This window comes from Macaca mulatta, chromosome 1 (genome assembly GCF_049350105.2).
Source record: "Macaca mulatta isolate MMU2019108-1 chromosome 1, T2T-MMU8v2.0, whole genome shotgun sequence".
Lineage (NCBI taxonomy): Eukaryota > Metazoa > Chordata > Mammalia > Primates > Cercopithecidae > Macaca > Macaca mulatta.
This window is the reverse complement of record NC_133406.1, coordinates 227,426,492-227,443,514: the sequence shown is the minus strand read 5'-3', so window position 1 is coordinate 227,443,514 and position 17,023 is coordinate 227,426,492. Positions and strand designations below refer to the sequence as shown.

The 17,023-nt window shown below is 41.4% G+C and overlaps 1 protein-coding gene across 4 annotated transcripts in view; it reads left to right on the top strand.

Moving 5' to 3' along the window:
- Nucleotides 1–17,023, top strand: part of PRDM2 (PR/SET domain 2) — a 128,272-nt gene that overhangs the window by 49,365 nt on the left and 61,884 nt on the right. For 3 of the 4 annotated variants that reach the window (XM_015114972.3, XM_015114644.3, XM_015114702.3), the window contains exon 6: nucleotides 2,408–2,534. In XM_015114972.3, coding sequence (XP_014970458.2) covers nucleotides 2,408–2,534 — 127 coding nt within the window. Of the gene's footprint in view, nucleotides 1–2,407; nucleotides 2,535–17,023 lie in introns of those variants that run through there. The other variant, XM_077973683.1, reaches the window with a different exon arrangement.

Below are 17,023 nucleotides of genomic sequence, written 5' to 3'. Positions count from 1 at the left end.
ATTTGTGATACAGATTCTGGTGTGTTTTTACTTTGTGTGTTTTGCAGCAACAAGAATATCTTAGGACATGAGTGCCCTCCCAAGTAGAGTTTATGAGCGCCCTCACCAAGTTGCTAGTTCAGTTATCACTTCACTGACAACTGCAGTGGAGTGAACAGGGAAACTTAAGTTCTTATTCTTAGAGGTATCTTGAAAATGTCCGGTGGTATCTTCTAGCCAGTTCTCTGGTTATGTCATTTCAGTGGGGAATTAATGGGGAGTGCGTTTGTTTTCACTCCTTCCCATATTCTTTTTTGCATTGGTTTTAAGACTTTACATATTTCTGAGAACTCTAGTCATTTCAAGTATTAGTTGACCAGCACCATTTCTTAAATATGTGACTTATAACAAAAAATAGAGAAACTGTACATTTGGAATTTATATAATCTAGAAACAGTTTACTTTAACATAAGCCTGCTGTTTCAACAGATTAGCTCATCAGAATGCCAAAAGGTGTTTGTGATGGCTGTTTTAACTCATTAATATCTTATATATTAAAGTAAGTTTTTTGGTTAGATTTAACTGATTCAAGAAGGGAAATCATGTATTGGTTCAAAAGTAAGAAAAAGGCAGATTTTAGCCTTCTTAGGGGTGGGGGAGAGCCAAGGAAACAGCAGCTGCCTTTTCTTTTAAATAATTTAGAATATTTTAAAATTTGGACTATAGAAACAAGTTCTGCAGTGAATTAAACCAAGTAATATTTACTTTTAGGGGCTTTATCTAGACTAGAAGGTATGTTGAAGTGAGGAACTATTTTGTTTCTAAACTGTAGGTGGAATTTCCCTCCCTGCAAAAAAAAAAAAAAAAAAAAGAAAAAAACAAAAAGCAGGAGCACTCTCTTAGATAACCATTGTGCAAAGATCCAAATCAGGAAGCTAACAGCAACACATTGTTTTATTAGGTAATATGTACACCTGACTCAAATTCTGTCAATTGTTCCAGTCATCTCTTTGTAGGAAAAGAAAACGTTTTCACATTGGATTGTCATGTCTCATGTGTTTGGCTGGTACCTTAGTCTTTGTTTTTTTACAGCCTTTCAGTTTTGAGAACTGGTTGGTTATTTTGTAGAATGTCCCAAAGTTTGAGCTTCTCTTATGTTTCATCATGATTAGATTCGATGTATGCATTTTGGGCAGAAATCTACCAGAAGTGATGCTCTGTTTTCTGTGCATTATATCAGGAGACATATGATGTTGATATGTCTTATTACAAAAGTGTTGTTTTTTTCTTTTGTAATAAATATTTTATGGGGAGATATTCTGAGGCTATGTATTTTGTTACTCCTCAAACTTTTACCTGCTTTTAGCATCCATTTATGATTCTTGCCCGAATTAATCATTACTGTGATGATTGCCAAATGACGATTTTCTAATTCCAACATTTCTTTTTTACTGATCAGTTGGGATCTCCTTTAAGGAAGAGCTTTCCTTTTTATTTACTTGGTCATTCCTGCATTCATTCACATCAGGCTGGACTCATGGATTCTCATTGTATTCAGTGGATTTTAGATAGAATTTTACTTGTATTGATAGCCTTGAAACTTTTCTCACAGATCAATCGCTGTGAGAGAAACCAATAAGCTGTTTCCCCAAATTCTAGGGGTGTGAACTTTGCACTCAGTGGATCTTCGGGATCTTGTTCTGGGTGGAATCAATTTGATGGTGGCCCTCACTGCTTCCAGCCATACGTGGCTTAAGAATGTGATGGTTTAGGAGCACAATACATGGGAAATACTTCCTGCTGTATTTAAAAGTTAAAATGTGGAAGTTTGATGTCCGGTCCGAAGGGCGAGGCACTGACCTCCCTGGACCCGAGCAGGTTGGTGGCCCCGGGCGGCCTCCCGTTGGCGGCTCTGGGATAGAAACCGCGGCGCATTTGTAAGTGCTTGCGCGTGGTTCCTCCTCGCTGTCCTGTTAAAGTTGCTCTTGGTCTGGAATGCGCGCTGGTCGTTATCTTTCAGCACTCCGCTTTCCACGCCGCACGCTTTTCAGTTATGCTTTATATTTCTCCTCGACTTAGATTTCGTGAGCTTTTAAAATGGTCCCATGTTTTATTTTTTCTCGTGCGTGGGCCGTCGTGAGGCTTTAAAGAGGAAGCTGTGACAGCACCCGGGCTCCGCTGCTCGTCACCTGGCCTTCCGCGCCCCTCGCCCCGCGCCGCGGGTGCGGTCCTCCCTCCAGCAGAGGGTTCCGGGCGCCGGCGCGGCCCGCACGGGGCCGGGAGCCCTTCCTGCCGGCCGGGTGCGCGCGACGCCGCCGACAGCTGTTTGCCATCGGCGCCGCTCCCGCCCGCGTCCCGGTGCGCGCCCCGCCCCCGCCAACAACCGCCGCTCTGATTGGCCCGGCGCTTGTCTCTTCTTTCCCCGCAGCCAATCGCGCCGGGCGAGGAGCTCCTGGTCTGGTACAATGGGGAAGACAACCCTGAGATAGCAGCTGCGATTGAGGAAGAGCGAGCCAGCGCCCGGAGCAAGCGGAGCTCCCCCAAGAGCCGGAAAGGTAGGAGCCCCCGGCCCGCCCGCCCGCCCGGTCCCGGCGCCACGCCCGTCTGGGACGCCGCCCTGCCGCCCCCGCCGCTGCTGGCCCGACCGCGAGGCGGGTCGCGGGCTCGGGCGGCGGCGCCCGCGGCGTCTCGGTGACCTTTTCCGGACTCGGCCGGGCCCCGGCCCCGCGGTCCCGCTCAGGCCCTGCGATCGCCGCCCTCCCGCCCTGCCGGCCGGCCCCGCTGCTGAATCACGGCCGCCGCGCGCTCCGGCTGTTTCCTAACTTGTGACTTAGCTCCCGGGCGGCGGAAAGTGCGCGGACGCCGCTTCGGGGCCGGACATTCTCCCGCTGGCACCCCGAGCCGCGCTCCGCAGTTGCGCTCACGGCGGGCGCTGTAGTCCTCTCGCGGCTGGCGTGACAGCCCCGGCTCCGCAGACTCGGGCCCGCCGCGCAGGACGCGGGCCGCGTCGGCGGCGGAGTCGGGGTGGGGGAGTGGGGGAGGCAGAGACAGAGACAGGAGGCGGCGGGGAGGGCTTCCGAAAGGATGCCCAGGGGGATGTGGAAGTTAGAGAGCGTGTGGTTTTGTCGTTTTGACTCAATTCTCATAGTTTTACGACTTCTGATGATTTCGAACAAAAGGTAAAAGTGTAGTCACACTTAAAAAGGAAGGGGATAGTTTCTGGGTAGGAAAATAGTTTGGTTGGCTGTATCATATTTCCAGCTGGCATACTGACAACGTTGGGAATTTTTTTTTTTAATGAAGAATTTTAATGTGAATTCAGGAATCGTTCATAGATTCCCAGTTTGAAAATATGCCAAAGCACAGTATGATAGTTTCTTATTGATACAAATACAGATTTGTGGGTTTTTTTTTTTTTTGCTCGCCTGAGGTGTTAAGTAGATTTTTTTAGTCATCTGAACGAACGAGCCTCTTCTTTACCCAGAACATTGCAAAGCGAGTTGTGGAAGTCATACTGTAAATAAAATCATGTCGTAAACTCGATTTAGGAAAATGTTAAAATCGACTTTAAGGAATGTAGGCAAGAAGCCTGTTCTGATTTTTCAAGTATGTATGCTTTGTGTATCACCACAAAATGGAAATACAATTAATTTCCCCGTGAGACAGTTAGTAGGCCTTTTACTGAATATGCATTGTCTATTTATTGAATGTGATTTAGTCACTGCTTTAGAGCGTTCAATGCTTTTGATCCTGAATCAGATGATCAGAGTCTAGAAAATTCCCAGGTTTTTTTTTTTTTTTTTTTAAACTTTTAACTGAGTTCTGGGATTTTGTTAATATTGGGCTTAGTGCTTAGTTGTTTGCAGTGAAAACTTTTTATGTAATTCAACTTGTTCCTTTATTTAGTATTCCTTTTGTTTACAACTAATGTTACCAGCCTTCCAGGTAAGTTGTTATTTGTAGGGGGCTGGAGTTGGGGAGGACAGGACTCTCTTTACTGTGCCACTAATCATAACTAACTCCTATACTTAAATAGATTTGTAGTTTAATAGCAACCTTACTTTAACGCTTTTCTCTGTTTGGCATACTTTGGTGTGCATGTTTAGAACATATGTCATTACTCTTTTGCTTTTTTGTTTATCTGTTTATTTTTCTCTTAGTCAGATTTGGGGAAAAACTTGAACATATACTTTCTGTTTTATTAGTGATATATGAACTTGATATCTGCATTTTTATACCTGGGTAGACTGTTGGTGTTTCGTATTGACTTAAATAGTTCATATTTATTATTATCCTATTATTTTGTACTACTCTGAGCAGCCTATAACTCAGAATCCTAGGTTTCAATTAATTAAAAGACTTATGCTTTTGCAAAGCTCTCTCTTGGAACTTACAGTCTGTGTTTAACAGCTTGCTGGTAAAGAGATCTGTTTGCTCTCTAAGACTTAAGCTTTGGACAGTTTAAATAATGAGTCAAACCTTTTTTACTTTTAAATTAAATACTCAGTTAAAACCAATTTATAGCTTTCAAAGACCTGAAATGGAGTCTTTTTTTTTTTTTTTTTTTTAAGTATTAACTCAGTTCTATTTAGGTCTTATGTGTGACCTCAAACATTTAAGTAGTATTTTTTCAGGCAGTGATGTCAGAGAGCGAATCAACATAAATGTCATTCAGAGGCAATGTTAACTTAGTATTGCTGAAAGCCGCATGTTGAATACATAGAGCCGACAGGTAGATTGACAGTGGGCTTGACTTCATTTTCATTATGAGACAGAGAAAAACAAAGGGCTGAATTCTTCATAGTTCTGGACTTCAGCTCCTTTGCATGACAGCTGCTGTACTTACAGCTGTGCATTGCATGTGGTGCCTTTCAGAATTCATCAGATCGCTGGTGGATCATAAGGCGTGTTTGGGCAGAGCAAAGCCCTGGTTTCTTTACATACAAAGGAGTGGCCTCTCCTCTCTCCCCTCCTCACATCTCCTTTCTCCTCCCCTCCCCTCCCCATATTCATTCATTCATCTAATGTTTATTGAGCCCCTGCTGTGTATTAGGCTCTCTGCTGGGTTGTAGCACACAGTGATGAGTGAAAAAGCAGTGGTAACTCTTCTCATGGCGCCTGTAGTCTAGTGGGGAAGACAAACATTAAATCAGTAAATACCTGATCAGCGCCTAGATGGTTGGCATGTAGTAGGCCCTCAATAAATATTAATTGATTGACAAGGACTCACACAAATGTTTTAGAAAGGAAAAGAATGCAGTGCGGTGAGAACACAGTTCATATTGGCTCCGACCGTGGAGCATGCAATTTTACCATGGGCCAAAGATGGATATACATCAGGCATTTTAAACTGGAGTTTAATTTGGATTCCCAGTTTTGTAATTGAGCTTCTTCACTTTTTACACATCTGAGCAGCCTCTATGCAATGAAAAATAAGTTCCTTAGATGGAATAGATTAAGCTTTCAGGTAGAGAGCAAGGAGAGTTTTTAGTGTCCGGTGTTTCAGGCTATTTTAATGTGAACCACAGAAAAATTACAATTATAAAATAGCATTGAAACAGCCAAATTTAGAAGTATTTCTCATCTTCTTGATCTCTGTCCCCTGTTTGTTTTGGAGACAAATGAGAAATTGAATTTGCTTGTTAGCAGTAAGCAATGACTGTTGGCAAATGCTCTTCCAGAGTGTAGATTATAATAGCAGTGTTTGCTCTATCAGTTACATAAGAGCCTTACCTGAAATTCTTTTACCTGGGGAAACAACAGTGGCTTTCTACAAATGGGCTTGGTGGAAGGAATGAAAAAGACGGGATGCCTGGGCATTTACCAGGTGTGCGACTTTGGACAACTCATGTCACCTTTCTGAGATGAAGTTTCCCTAGCCTGAAAAAGGAATATCATCATATCGATGATGGTTGTGCCACCTAACCTCACAAAGTTGTCAAGAGCAAGTGATATAATAGAAGCATGCTCTGTGAGGCTGTGGGCTCTTGGGAACTGTAAGTACCAACTCTCCAACATGGCTGGCGTTTACTTCCCTGCTACTTGCGGAGGAACGACTGAGTTGGTGACTCATTTAATCAATGGGGATTTATGGAGCACCTGTGTAAGCTCAAAATAAGCACTGGGTCTCTTCTTTCCCTCTTCCTTCCTACGTCACAGCCCTATTCTGTGCTGATTCACCCTTGTTTTAGGCCTAGGTTCTAACCTATTGACCTCGCTGTTCACAGCAGATTGAGAGAGAAGAGTGTATATTTATAGCAGCAAGAAGTTTTATACCTGAAAGCTGGACAGAGAAGAAGACAGAAGGTTTATAACAAAATCAGTAATGAATTATAAAGAACAAGTTCCTTAAGGTCAGTTAGTAGGTTCAGATAGTCCTTCCTAAAAACCGTAAGTAGTACCTGAGAATATCAACTAGTTTATAAGTATTTATCTCAGCGACGTTTAGACACCACAGAACAGTTATTATAATCAGCTTAGCAAAGTAATATTTTATCTGTCTCTACAATCAGAATTTAAATTAAAAATCTTGGTACTGTGAAGAACACTCAAGTTTTTTGAAATTGTGTATATTTGAAATTCTTCTGTAAAGGTGCTAAATAACAAGTCTTTAGAAACTTAAAATATAGGGAGGTAAGAGAGCCACATGCAAAGATAACTCAGTCTAAGGTAGTCTAAAAAAAAGTGCAACACGGATTGTATAGGCAGTAAGGACTATTGGCCCTCCCTAAGAGAAGGAAAAAGGGATGCTGAGCTGGGCTGGCCAGGGAGCCTTTATGTAGAAAGGGTGGCAGGATGGGGACATTTCAGAACAGAGAGAGGAAGGAGAAGGACGTCAGGAGGAACCTTGGGGCCTGAGAAGTTGTAACTGTCTGGATGGTCTTCCTCTCTGTTATTTAACAAGTATTCCTTGTGTCTGTGTCAGGCACTATTCTGGGTGCTGGAGTTTAAGCAAAGAACTAAAATGACAAGGGTCCCTGTTCACATTCTGGAGAGTGGGGAGTAAGGCCAACAGATGAAGTAGGTAAACCTTGTCAATAGTGTTTTGTAGGGTGGGTGGGGGAGGTATGGCCTGACTGTAGGTGGGAGGTCAGGGGTGACCATTCTGGGGTTGTGACATAAATGACACAGACGTTCTAGGGGCTGAGGGCTCCGGGAAGAGGGACCCAGTTCTTTTAGTAGTTCTACTCACGTAGAAGCCTACATGAGTATTTTTGGATTATGAAACTCAGTTCTGCAAATGGACATATATTGGCCCTTTGGTGCCGCACCAAGTGGCTGGGTTGGTTGTTGGGGGAGATGAGAGAGATGACTACAGCAGGCACCATCCTCCTCCAGTGCAGAGTCTCCAGTCTGTTTCATGACAGCCATGCGCAGGTCAGACTTAGTGGGTGTTCTGGTTGATGTGGGAGAGAAGGAAATGGACACTTTGCAAAATTGGATAACTTGTCCAAGATCGCCCTACCAGTGAGTGTCACAGTTGGAATTTGAACCAGGTTTCCCATGCCTTTTCTTCTATATGATATGGAGCTTTTTGTCCACTTCTACATGCAGTTGACAACTACAGAAGTGACAACATTGGTTCCATTTAAAGTTGAAATTAGAGAATACATTTAATAAACGCAGAGAGTGGACGGGCTTCCGTGGAGTTTGATCTCCTAACCTTTCGTAGCAGCCAGCAGCTGTGTTTCAGGCTCCAAGCTGAATGACAGAGGCCTGACTCTGGTGTCTGAGGATGATGATAGATGGGCCCTATGCTTACTGGGTGCCTGGTGGGCAGGTTCTGTGCCCGCTGACTTACAGGGCACTGGCCTGTAGTTCCTGTTTGCAGGTGCTGGAGCAGGATGTGGAGTGCTTGGACATGGCAGTGTGTTCCTGTGTTCGGCTTTATGCTGGCAAGCTTGTGGCATTAGACACAAATGAGCTGTTTCCGGGTTGGTCAGTCTTAGAGGGGCCTGTCTCTGCTGTAGCTTTCTGGCTGCCTCCTAGCTGAGGGTGCCTTTTGCTGAGCATTGAATGTTCCATCTCTAGTGGTTGTATGCCAGGATGAACTCTGCTGCTGTTGTGGTGGTCTGTTTTTAAGAGCTCAGTATGGTTTTAATTAGTACTTTTTCAACAGTAGGAGTTAGGGAATTGTAAAAAAAATTTGCAGTTCTGCTGCTGCTACTAAATTGCTCCAAATTTAGATGAAAATGTTGGTCAGTATTTTCGTTTCGTGCCTTTAATTCTTATGTCTATCCTTGTTTACAGGGAAATTATGTGGATTAACTTAAATTTTTCAAAGCATTTTGCAAATTTTTCAACTGTATTTTAGTGGGTGAATTTGCAAAAATCCTAACATCCATGATTTAAAAGTTTTAAATATCATAATTGAGTGTATTGGGAACCATGCTGTGCCCTATTTTTAGATTGTTATTTTGGTTCTCTTGTCCATATGTAAATTGGAAGGTGAGACTTGCCTAATACAGAAAAAAGGTTTGATTATGATTAAATTTTCTAAACAATATAAAAGAGGTAACAAGACCCTTATAGTTGGTTCAAAATAGTTTAGTTGATTTTAACAAATCCACTTATAATTTGAAAGTAAAAAACTCAGTTTCCTGTGTTTTCCTTAAATATGAACACTAGGTTATTTTTCCAAATGATGAATTTTTATTTTTTTTAAAACTCTTGAAGTGTTTTTTTTTTCCCTAGGCAATTTCATGTTCCAGTTTACAGATAGCTGTTACGATATTCAAACTTAATGTTCGTGGGAGCATTATAGAGAGGAGGGTGTAGTTATTTTATTTTTAAATAAAATAACTTTTAAAGTTTATTTATTTATTTTGTAGAGACAGTCTTTCTGTGTTGCTCAGGTTGGACTCGAACCCCTGAGCTCAAGCTGTCTTCCTACCTTAGCCTCCCTAATAGTTGGTATTACAGGCATGCACACGGTGTAGCTTTGTATTTAAAGTTGCCTCTAAAGAATTGAGGAATTGGAGGCCGGGCGCGGTGGATCATGCCTGTAATCCCAGCACTTTGGGGGGCCGAGGCGGGTGGATCACAAGGTCAGGAGATCAAGACGATCCTGGCTAACATGGTGAAACCCCATCTCTACTAAAAAAAAACAAAAAACAAAAAAATGAGCCAAGCATGGTGGCGGGCCCCTGTAGTCCCAGCTACTTGGGAGGCTGAGGCAGGAGAAGGGCATGAACCCGGGAGGCGGAGCTTGCAGTGAGCTGAGATCGCTCCACTGCACTGCAGCCCAGGCGACAGAGAGAGACTCCTTCTCAAAAAAGAATTGAGAAATTGGATAAATATCCCAAGAACACCATTGTCGAGGTTAAAAATAGACATTTCTTTTAGTTAAAGGTTGTATGGAGAACTGAAGTTGAAGTTTCAGGTGGACTGGCGTGGTACTTTGTTGGCATTCAGATGGCTTGTTTATATTTCACGTGCTGCCAAGTACAGGCCTAAAGTTTTATTTTGGCCATCCATCTGGCTCAGAGTGTTTCATTAGTGTTCATAATTTGGTTGAAATAGTTTAGAGGAGCTGAATGACCTGGAGAAGCAAAAGTTACTTGAAAATGCTATTGTTTCTCTAAGTGGAAAAGAGAAATACTGAAAGTAGCTGGTTTTTTTTTTTTTTTTTTTTTTTTTTTGCCACTCAGATTAAACCAGTTTTCATACAAGAGTTCTTGGCTGAATTCATTTATTACAGTGTATTTTGATATGGACATATGTCATGACTTGACACTTATTTGCACATCATGTCATTATGCTGTGAATCACTCATTTCTATTGATGGTGACAATGACAGCAATTACACTTGTTTCTAGTATTGTGCTGGTTGCCCTGTGTATACCATAGCTAATCCTCCCAATAACCCTGCAAAGTTAAGATCCGTATCCTCATTTGTAGAAGAGGAAACCGATGCTCCGTGGGGCTTCATACTTCGGCCAAGTTCACACAAGGTCCTAAGTAAAAGGCTCTGTCTCTCTAAATCCAGTTTTTATGCATAACGTTTGTAAGTAGGACAGTTATACTGTGTAATTTGCCATGTTTTATTTGCTTTACTAACTGGCCAGGGTGTATTTTCACTGCTCACTGTAAGAAGTGCCCACTTTAATCCTAAATACCAAGACTATGGTTAAGTGAAGTGTTTGGTGTAGGAAAGCCCAGTCATGGCGACACCTTCAGCTGTTTTTGCTTTGGAGATTTATGGATTGCATAGGTATATTGTATTTTGAGCACCCCAAATAAACAGTTTTTTAAAACACAGATTGCATTTTCACCCCTTTCCAGCTGTTGTCTATCAGGTATTTTTTAAATGACATATTTGTTGGTTTAAGTTTCTAATGAATATTTTCTTTCTCTTGGGTTTTATGTTATTTTGGCATTAGTTTTGAAACCAAAAGAGCACAGTGAGACATTGCTTTTGCCCAACTCCCTCTGCAGTGCAGAGTCAAGGATTCTAGAGCTCTTTCATTTTGTCTTATTGATGAGAAGCTTCAGCTTCCAGCTCTGCAGCATTGGCCTTGTGTTGAGACTGGCTTAACAGTCTGACTGTTCCACCAATAAAAATACACATTTTAAAGTTTTCTTAAGTTGAATGTTACAGATGATGAACACGCTTTAATTAACGTGTACTCTAAAGATTAATTACAGAAACTGTAAGTGCAATTCTGATTTGTTTGTGGATATAATTGAGTTATATCCTGCTTGTTTTTCAGTTTTGGGTGGTGACATTTTGTTTATTTGCAGAGGGGGGTAGAATTTTTTTTTTTTTTTTTACTTTTTCATTTAAGAGAAATGCACATGAACTATTTGAAGCAGTACCTTCTTCAGAGGTTTTGTTTGCTGATAAAGCTTTCCTGTTCTAGCTGCTTGACTCATTCCAGAGGAGAACCATTAAAGGAGACCAGAAGGTTAAAACAGTCACCCTATAACCTATCCGTGTGGACTCCTGAATTTTCCTAAGAAGGGGCACGCGTTGATTTCCTCATTGTCTTTATCACACAATAGATTCTTAGAATATATGTGTCTATATAAAATTTTTAAAGCTGCTTGAGTTTGTAGCCAAACATAATATGGCTTTTTCTACTTGGAACTTTTACTGAGAGTACTTCATTCGATTGTTCCTTAAAGACTTCGTAAGTAGTGGCCAGGTGCGGTGGCTCACACCTGTAATCCCAGCACTTTGGGAGGCGGAGGTGGGTGGATCACCTGAGGTCAGGAGTAAGAGAACATCCTGGACAACATGGTGAAACCCCGTCTCTGCTAAAAATACAAAAATTAGCTGGGCGTGGTGGTGGCTGGTACCTGTAATCCTAGCTACTCTGGAGGCTGAGGCACGAGAATCGCTTGAACTCGGGAGGCGGAGGTTGCTGTGAGCTGAGATTGCACCACTGCACTCCAGCCTGGGCGACAGAGTGAGACTTTGTCTCAAAAAAAAAAGACGTAGTAAGTAGTTAACACCTCCCCAACCCCCCAAACATACTGTAGGCAAGGCAAAACTGCAGTTTGTAATCTATACTTTCATTTTTCAAAGTTCTTTAGCATTTTTCTTTCTATTCTAACCTGTTCTTTGAAAAACAGGAGAAGGTAACTTTGTTTAAAAGGTTAAAACTTGGTGTGTGTTTAGTATTCTGAGGGATTCTGGGTAAGAGACTAGAAAATTCTCAGTGTTCTGGAGCATTTATTGTAGCTGCTTGCTATTTCCTGCTTCTGTGGCCATGATCCTGAAATTTAAAAATATTTTGATGAAAGTTTTAATAATCTAGTCAATGTGTAGTTATTTTAGATGCTTATATATTAAAAGTACATACCATTTTTATTTTTAATATGAGAATATTTGAATAGTTTCAGAGGCAAGAGATTTATTCTAATGAATAAGATAATTTGTGTGGTATAAAAAATAACACAGTTTATAAGATAAGAATATAACATCTAAAATACTGCTAGTTTGATACTTAGATAACTTTCAGTTTTATATGTTCTTATTAGTTTAATCAATGTCTGAAGGATGAAAAACTAATTGCACTCTCAATGAATTAGCTGTCTGTTACCAGTTATGGACAGTAGCAAAGGATTGACCAGTTAAAAAGAAAACTAATACAGCATTGCTTAGGCTAAAATTCGCCTGCACTCTTTTTTTTTTTTTTTTAAAAATTAAAACTACAGCGATAAACAATCTTTTTTCTTGTATTTATAATCCTACCTCTTGGGGCAGTCTTTTGTAGATTTCCTGAGACACCACATGCCACAAAAATGAAGGCAAACTGGTTTGTTCACCGATGTTTAGAACCCCAAAACGGAATATGTGCAATGTTTGAAGTTGCACTGCCATTCAGAATGGGCAACAATGCAATTTCTGAGCCTTTTGTTATTCTTTTTACCATTTGGCCTCTCAGGTTCAGTTCTCATTCTCTTGCCAGTTTGGATATGCCTTTCTGGTTCTGTTGACTACATTTTCGTCTTTCATGTATGGGATTATCAGAGCCTGCTTCTCTGGAATAAAGAGATTACTGGCCATAAGCAGAATGTCTAAGAGCCTGTGAGAAATGAGGGTTCCTGCTGTCCACCTCTTGCCTTGGTACTTTTGCTGTGAGGATGTTAATGTTGGTAATAGCTGGGTCCTAAGTCTTCTAACCTTCTATGGCAGGTTTACGCTGTGAGCAGCACCATGATGATAATAGTTGTAGTTTTGATCTTTTACACGTGGAACAATCTCCTAGACTATTTACACACAATGGACTGTAATTTTTGTAGGATTAGCGCTAATGTTGAAATTACAATTTCCCTCTGATATCCAAGAAAATAAGTAAAAAGTAATAATAAATATCATATGTTGTCAGTAGTCTCAATCTTGGACTTTTGGACCAGGGGTTGAAGATTCCAAATCTACTTGATTTTAGGAATTTTGTTAATTGCTGAAGGTGTGATCCACAGTGTCCTTCCCTTGTTAGATGGGTCATGGGCATGTTTGATAACAAGATCAACTTTGGTAAGCATAATATCTATTTTTAGTTACTATAAATCCAGGAATTCAGGATAGAAGAGAATGTAAATTACTGTCTGCATGCCAAGATAAAATTTGGGGTTGTAGTAGAGTGCAGAAAATACTAAATCAAGAAAAAGTGATACTTGAATTTCTGTCTGATCCTTTTAAGTTTTAAAGACAGGGTCTTATAAATCTCATGGGTGATTGTCAAAAAGACATGGAATTGGTGAACTTTGTTTTCATAGCGAATTATTCTTGTGCTTCCCCCTACTCTTCAGTTTCTATGTTAAGCACATTAAAGAAAAAAAAAACCTACCTAAAATTTTTTTTTAGTGGGTGGGAATATACTGCTTGGCCTTCACTGTTGCTTTTGCATTAGATGCAGATTGATCAGTACTTTGAAAATGGATAGCTTGTTTAAAATGAGCCAGAAGTGTGCGTGTATGTTGGGTGGAGGGAAAAGGGGAAAAATTGCTGACCCAGGTATACCGGGTATACCTTGAGTGTTAGGAGATGTGCAGTATGCAGAATTTATTGTGATACACCAGAACATAGCCTTGGAATTAAGAGACCAGATTCAAGCACCAGCTCCACCAGTTAATAGCATTGTGATTTCAGGTGGGTTACTCCCCATGTTTGGGTCTTTAATTTGCCTGTCTATAAAACGGGAATATGAGCTACCTACCCTACAGGGTTGCTGTGAGCATTAGGCGAGAACGTTACAGGAATATTCCTGGCACACTGACCTTTGGTTCGTCCCATTGTAATGGTGGGCACCAGCAAAATTCATTCCGTGGTAACTGCCGTTCTCTGGCCGGTTGGCACACTTCTAAAACAAAAAAATGAACAGTTTTGCCATCTTGTGTAACATGTTCTCTTAAAATCCGTACTTTTTCCTTTCGGATCGTGGAGTGAATTCAGTTGATTTCAAATTAGATAAGAGTAAAGGGCCTCTTTGGATCCGCAACTAGATACATCGTGGCATTAAGGAATTCTTTATGTGCAAGAAACCTGCTTGTCTCTTAAAAGCTGTCTTGTTTCACTGTTACCCAAACGAGGACACCTGTGGTGGCATAGGTTGGTGCATTAGGTAACTCTTGGAATTTATTTTGTTCCATTTGCCTGGGCAGAAGCAAACATATCTCACTGTTTGCTTGTCTTACCTTTCTGTGGTCCAAAGCACTCATGACAGTTATAAGAGGATTTTATGTGAATGAATTTTTCTTAACATTTTCTTAGGTATTAAATTATCAGACAGCCCTGAAAATAATTGTGTGGGAGCAGTTTCAGGACTGTATATGCCAGATTTTTTAAATAGTCTTTCTGGGGGTGAAATCAGAAAAAAACCAAATGGGTGAAATAACCATTTTCTTAGAAGGTGCTAATTAATTTGATGATAATCAGTTTTCTGGCAAGAAATGCCCTGATGATCTGAGCAGCATCTTGACTGGGTATTCTGAAGAGTTGGAGTTCTTTTTCAGGGATCACACAGGTACATTCCTTCTATTAATACACAATGCTTGTACAAACTCACAGCTTAACTTTGTAATAACACAGGAGTCCCTGACCCCCGATGTTGTCTACCAAATGTTGTGTTTACGTCCATTTGTGAATGTCTGGGGAGAAGGGCCTTAGGTGTTACTTGATACTCAGAGGGGTCTGAAGTCTCCTTTCCGAAAGATTAAGAACCACCACAGTGAACCTGTATGTTCACTTTTCAGACTCAAGCAGAGACAGTTAAAGCAATACAATCAGTAGGTTACAGACTTTAAAAACGAAATACACTCACAGCTTACACTGTTAGAGCATTAATATATACTGATGTGGACATGAGTGAGTGAGTGAGTGACAGAATTCTCTCAAACTTCTGTCCTCATTGGACTTGTACATTTTTATAATAATACCTGGGTGGGATCATGTGAATCAGTGGAGAACAAATGAACAAAACAAATGGATGAATTAGGATTTGTTAGTGGAAGCAGAATGCCATTGTCTTCATATGAAGGAACATATGCCGACAATTTAGATTTGTAGGCGTGCACTTTCTGTGATTTGTTTAGTAGAATCTGTGGATACTCCTTACAATCGATTCCATTTATTGAGTCTGTGCCAGGCACTATGTGGCATTCGTTTTGTGCATTACCTCATTTACTTCTCTTTGACGACAGTATCAGATCAGTATTACCAGTATATATTAGAGCTGGTTCCCATTTGCTTCGAATGGGATTATTTCTCGTTAAGCAAGTCATGGTCCAAGGGCTGCGGAGCAGCATTTCATGCTATTTCACTTTTATGGGTTTCTGTTTTTGAAGACCAAACTTATCTTGAGGACCTACTTTATTCTGAGTGCCACCACCACACTGGGGAAGGGGACAAGAGCCTAGCCACTGTCTCACTTCAGTTAGGGTCAGCTCTTTGCAGGGAGCACGGGTAACCTTGGAGACACAGGAACCTGCTGGGAGCAGGTGAAATGAGTGTGTAGGTTGAGAGACTCTTTCCACCAGCCATGGATACTGGTCTAGGAAGGACTCAAGTCTGATTCAGGCCGTGGTCCTCTGTGAGCCTTCCTCCCAGGCTCAATTTGTTCCCTGTGGGCATTATTTTACGCCTATATTGGCAAAAAATAGAAAAGCATCAGCTCGGGGACAATGTGGGATAATCCTTGGAGACCAGCACCAGGGAAGATTGTGTGCTTCTGAAAGGCTCCATTCTCAGTGCCAGAGCCTGTTAGCAAGGCCAGGTCCACAGCATGCGCTCCTCAGGCTTCCCGGCTTTACCTGGGTGGATAGTACTTTTCATCCTCCCCTCCTCCCTCTCTTCTCCTTCTCTTTCTCTCCTGACTCCTTGCTGCTTTCACTGTCCCTCCCTTCTTTTTTCTCTATTTTTAGTGAAATACAGATTCTCTGGAAGATCTTTTCCACTCAAAATTTGCTTCTTGTTAACATTAGTAGGGCGTTTCTGCAGAGGGGCCTGTTTTTTGCAAAGTTAAACAGGTATGTAACACCAATTTTAAATTCTTTCATTATAGACATCTTTGTAGTAATACATATTTGTATTCCCTTTAGCTCATAAGTGTTGTATAGCTAATAAGCAGCCAAAGAAAATTATCAGAATACTTCTTTACCATAATTCCAGAAACTTTACAAAGTACTCAAGAAATTTTTAAAAAATCTATCAAGAATAATAAGTTTGGGCTAAATTTGAATAGTAGTCTGATATAGCCTGAATAGCTAGCACATCTGAGAATGAGATACACGTTGCTGAATAGGCTAGTAGAATTTTGTATTTAGGTGGAGATCTATTTTAAAAATCTGGATTTAAGCTGGGTGTGGTGGCTCACGTCTATAATCCCAGCACTTTGGGAGGTCCAGGTGGGCAGATCACCTGGGGTCAGCAAACTCCTGACCAACATGGTGAAACCCGCTCTATTAAAAATACAAAATTAGCTGGGCCATGGTGGCTCATGCCTGTAATCCCAGCATCTTGGGAGGCTGAGGCAGGAGAATCGCCTGAGCCCGGGAGGCAGAGGTTGCAGTGAGCTGAGATTGCACCGCTGCACCCCAGCCTGAGTGACAGAGCAAGACTCTGTCTCCAAAAAAAAAAAAATCTAGATTTGAATTTAAATGTAACTTGTGATTTAAAAGAGTTTATGTGGAGAGTATGTTTTAGTTTCATCCTGCTCTTCAATCTGAAGGACAGCCTTGGCAGCTCTGAGTTTACCAGAGGGGAACAGTTTGTGCCAGCCAGTGTGCATGCAGAAGCCTGAAGAGGTCCCAGGTCTTTTTCCTTGGAGCGATTATGTGGATGGTGTGTCGGTCCGTAAGTGCTGACAGAGGCTCAGCTGCCGGCGGGTGGTGGCTGGGTGCAGTTGAGATCTTCCACAGCGGTGGGATCTGGTTGATCAGCTACAGTGGGGCTGAGTCTGAAAACCTGTGCTGGAATAAAAGTGCCTCATTTCATGGTAGGCCGAGTGATTAGGTAGCTTAATACCTCTGTAAATGCTCTTGTTTTTATAAACCTCTGCTAAAATGTGGCATATTCAAATGCCGTTGCTTAGTCTTT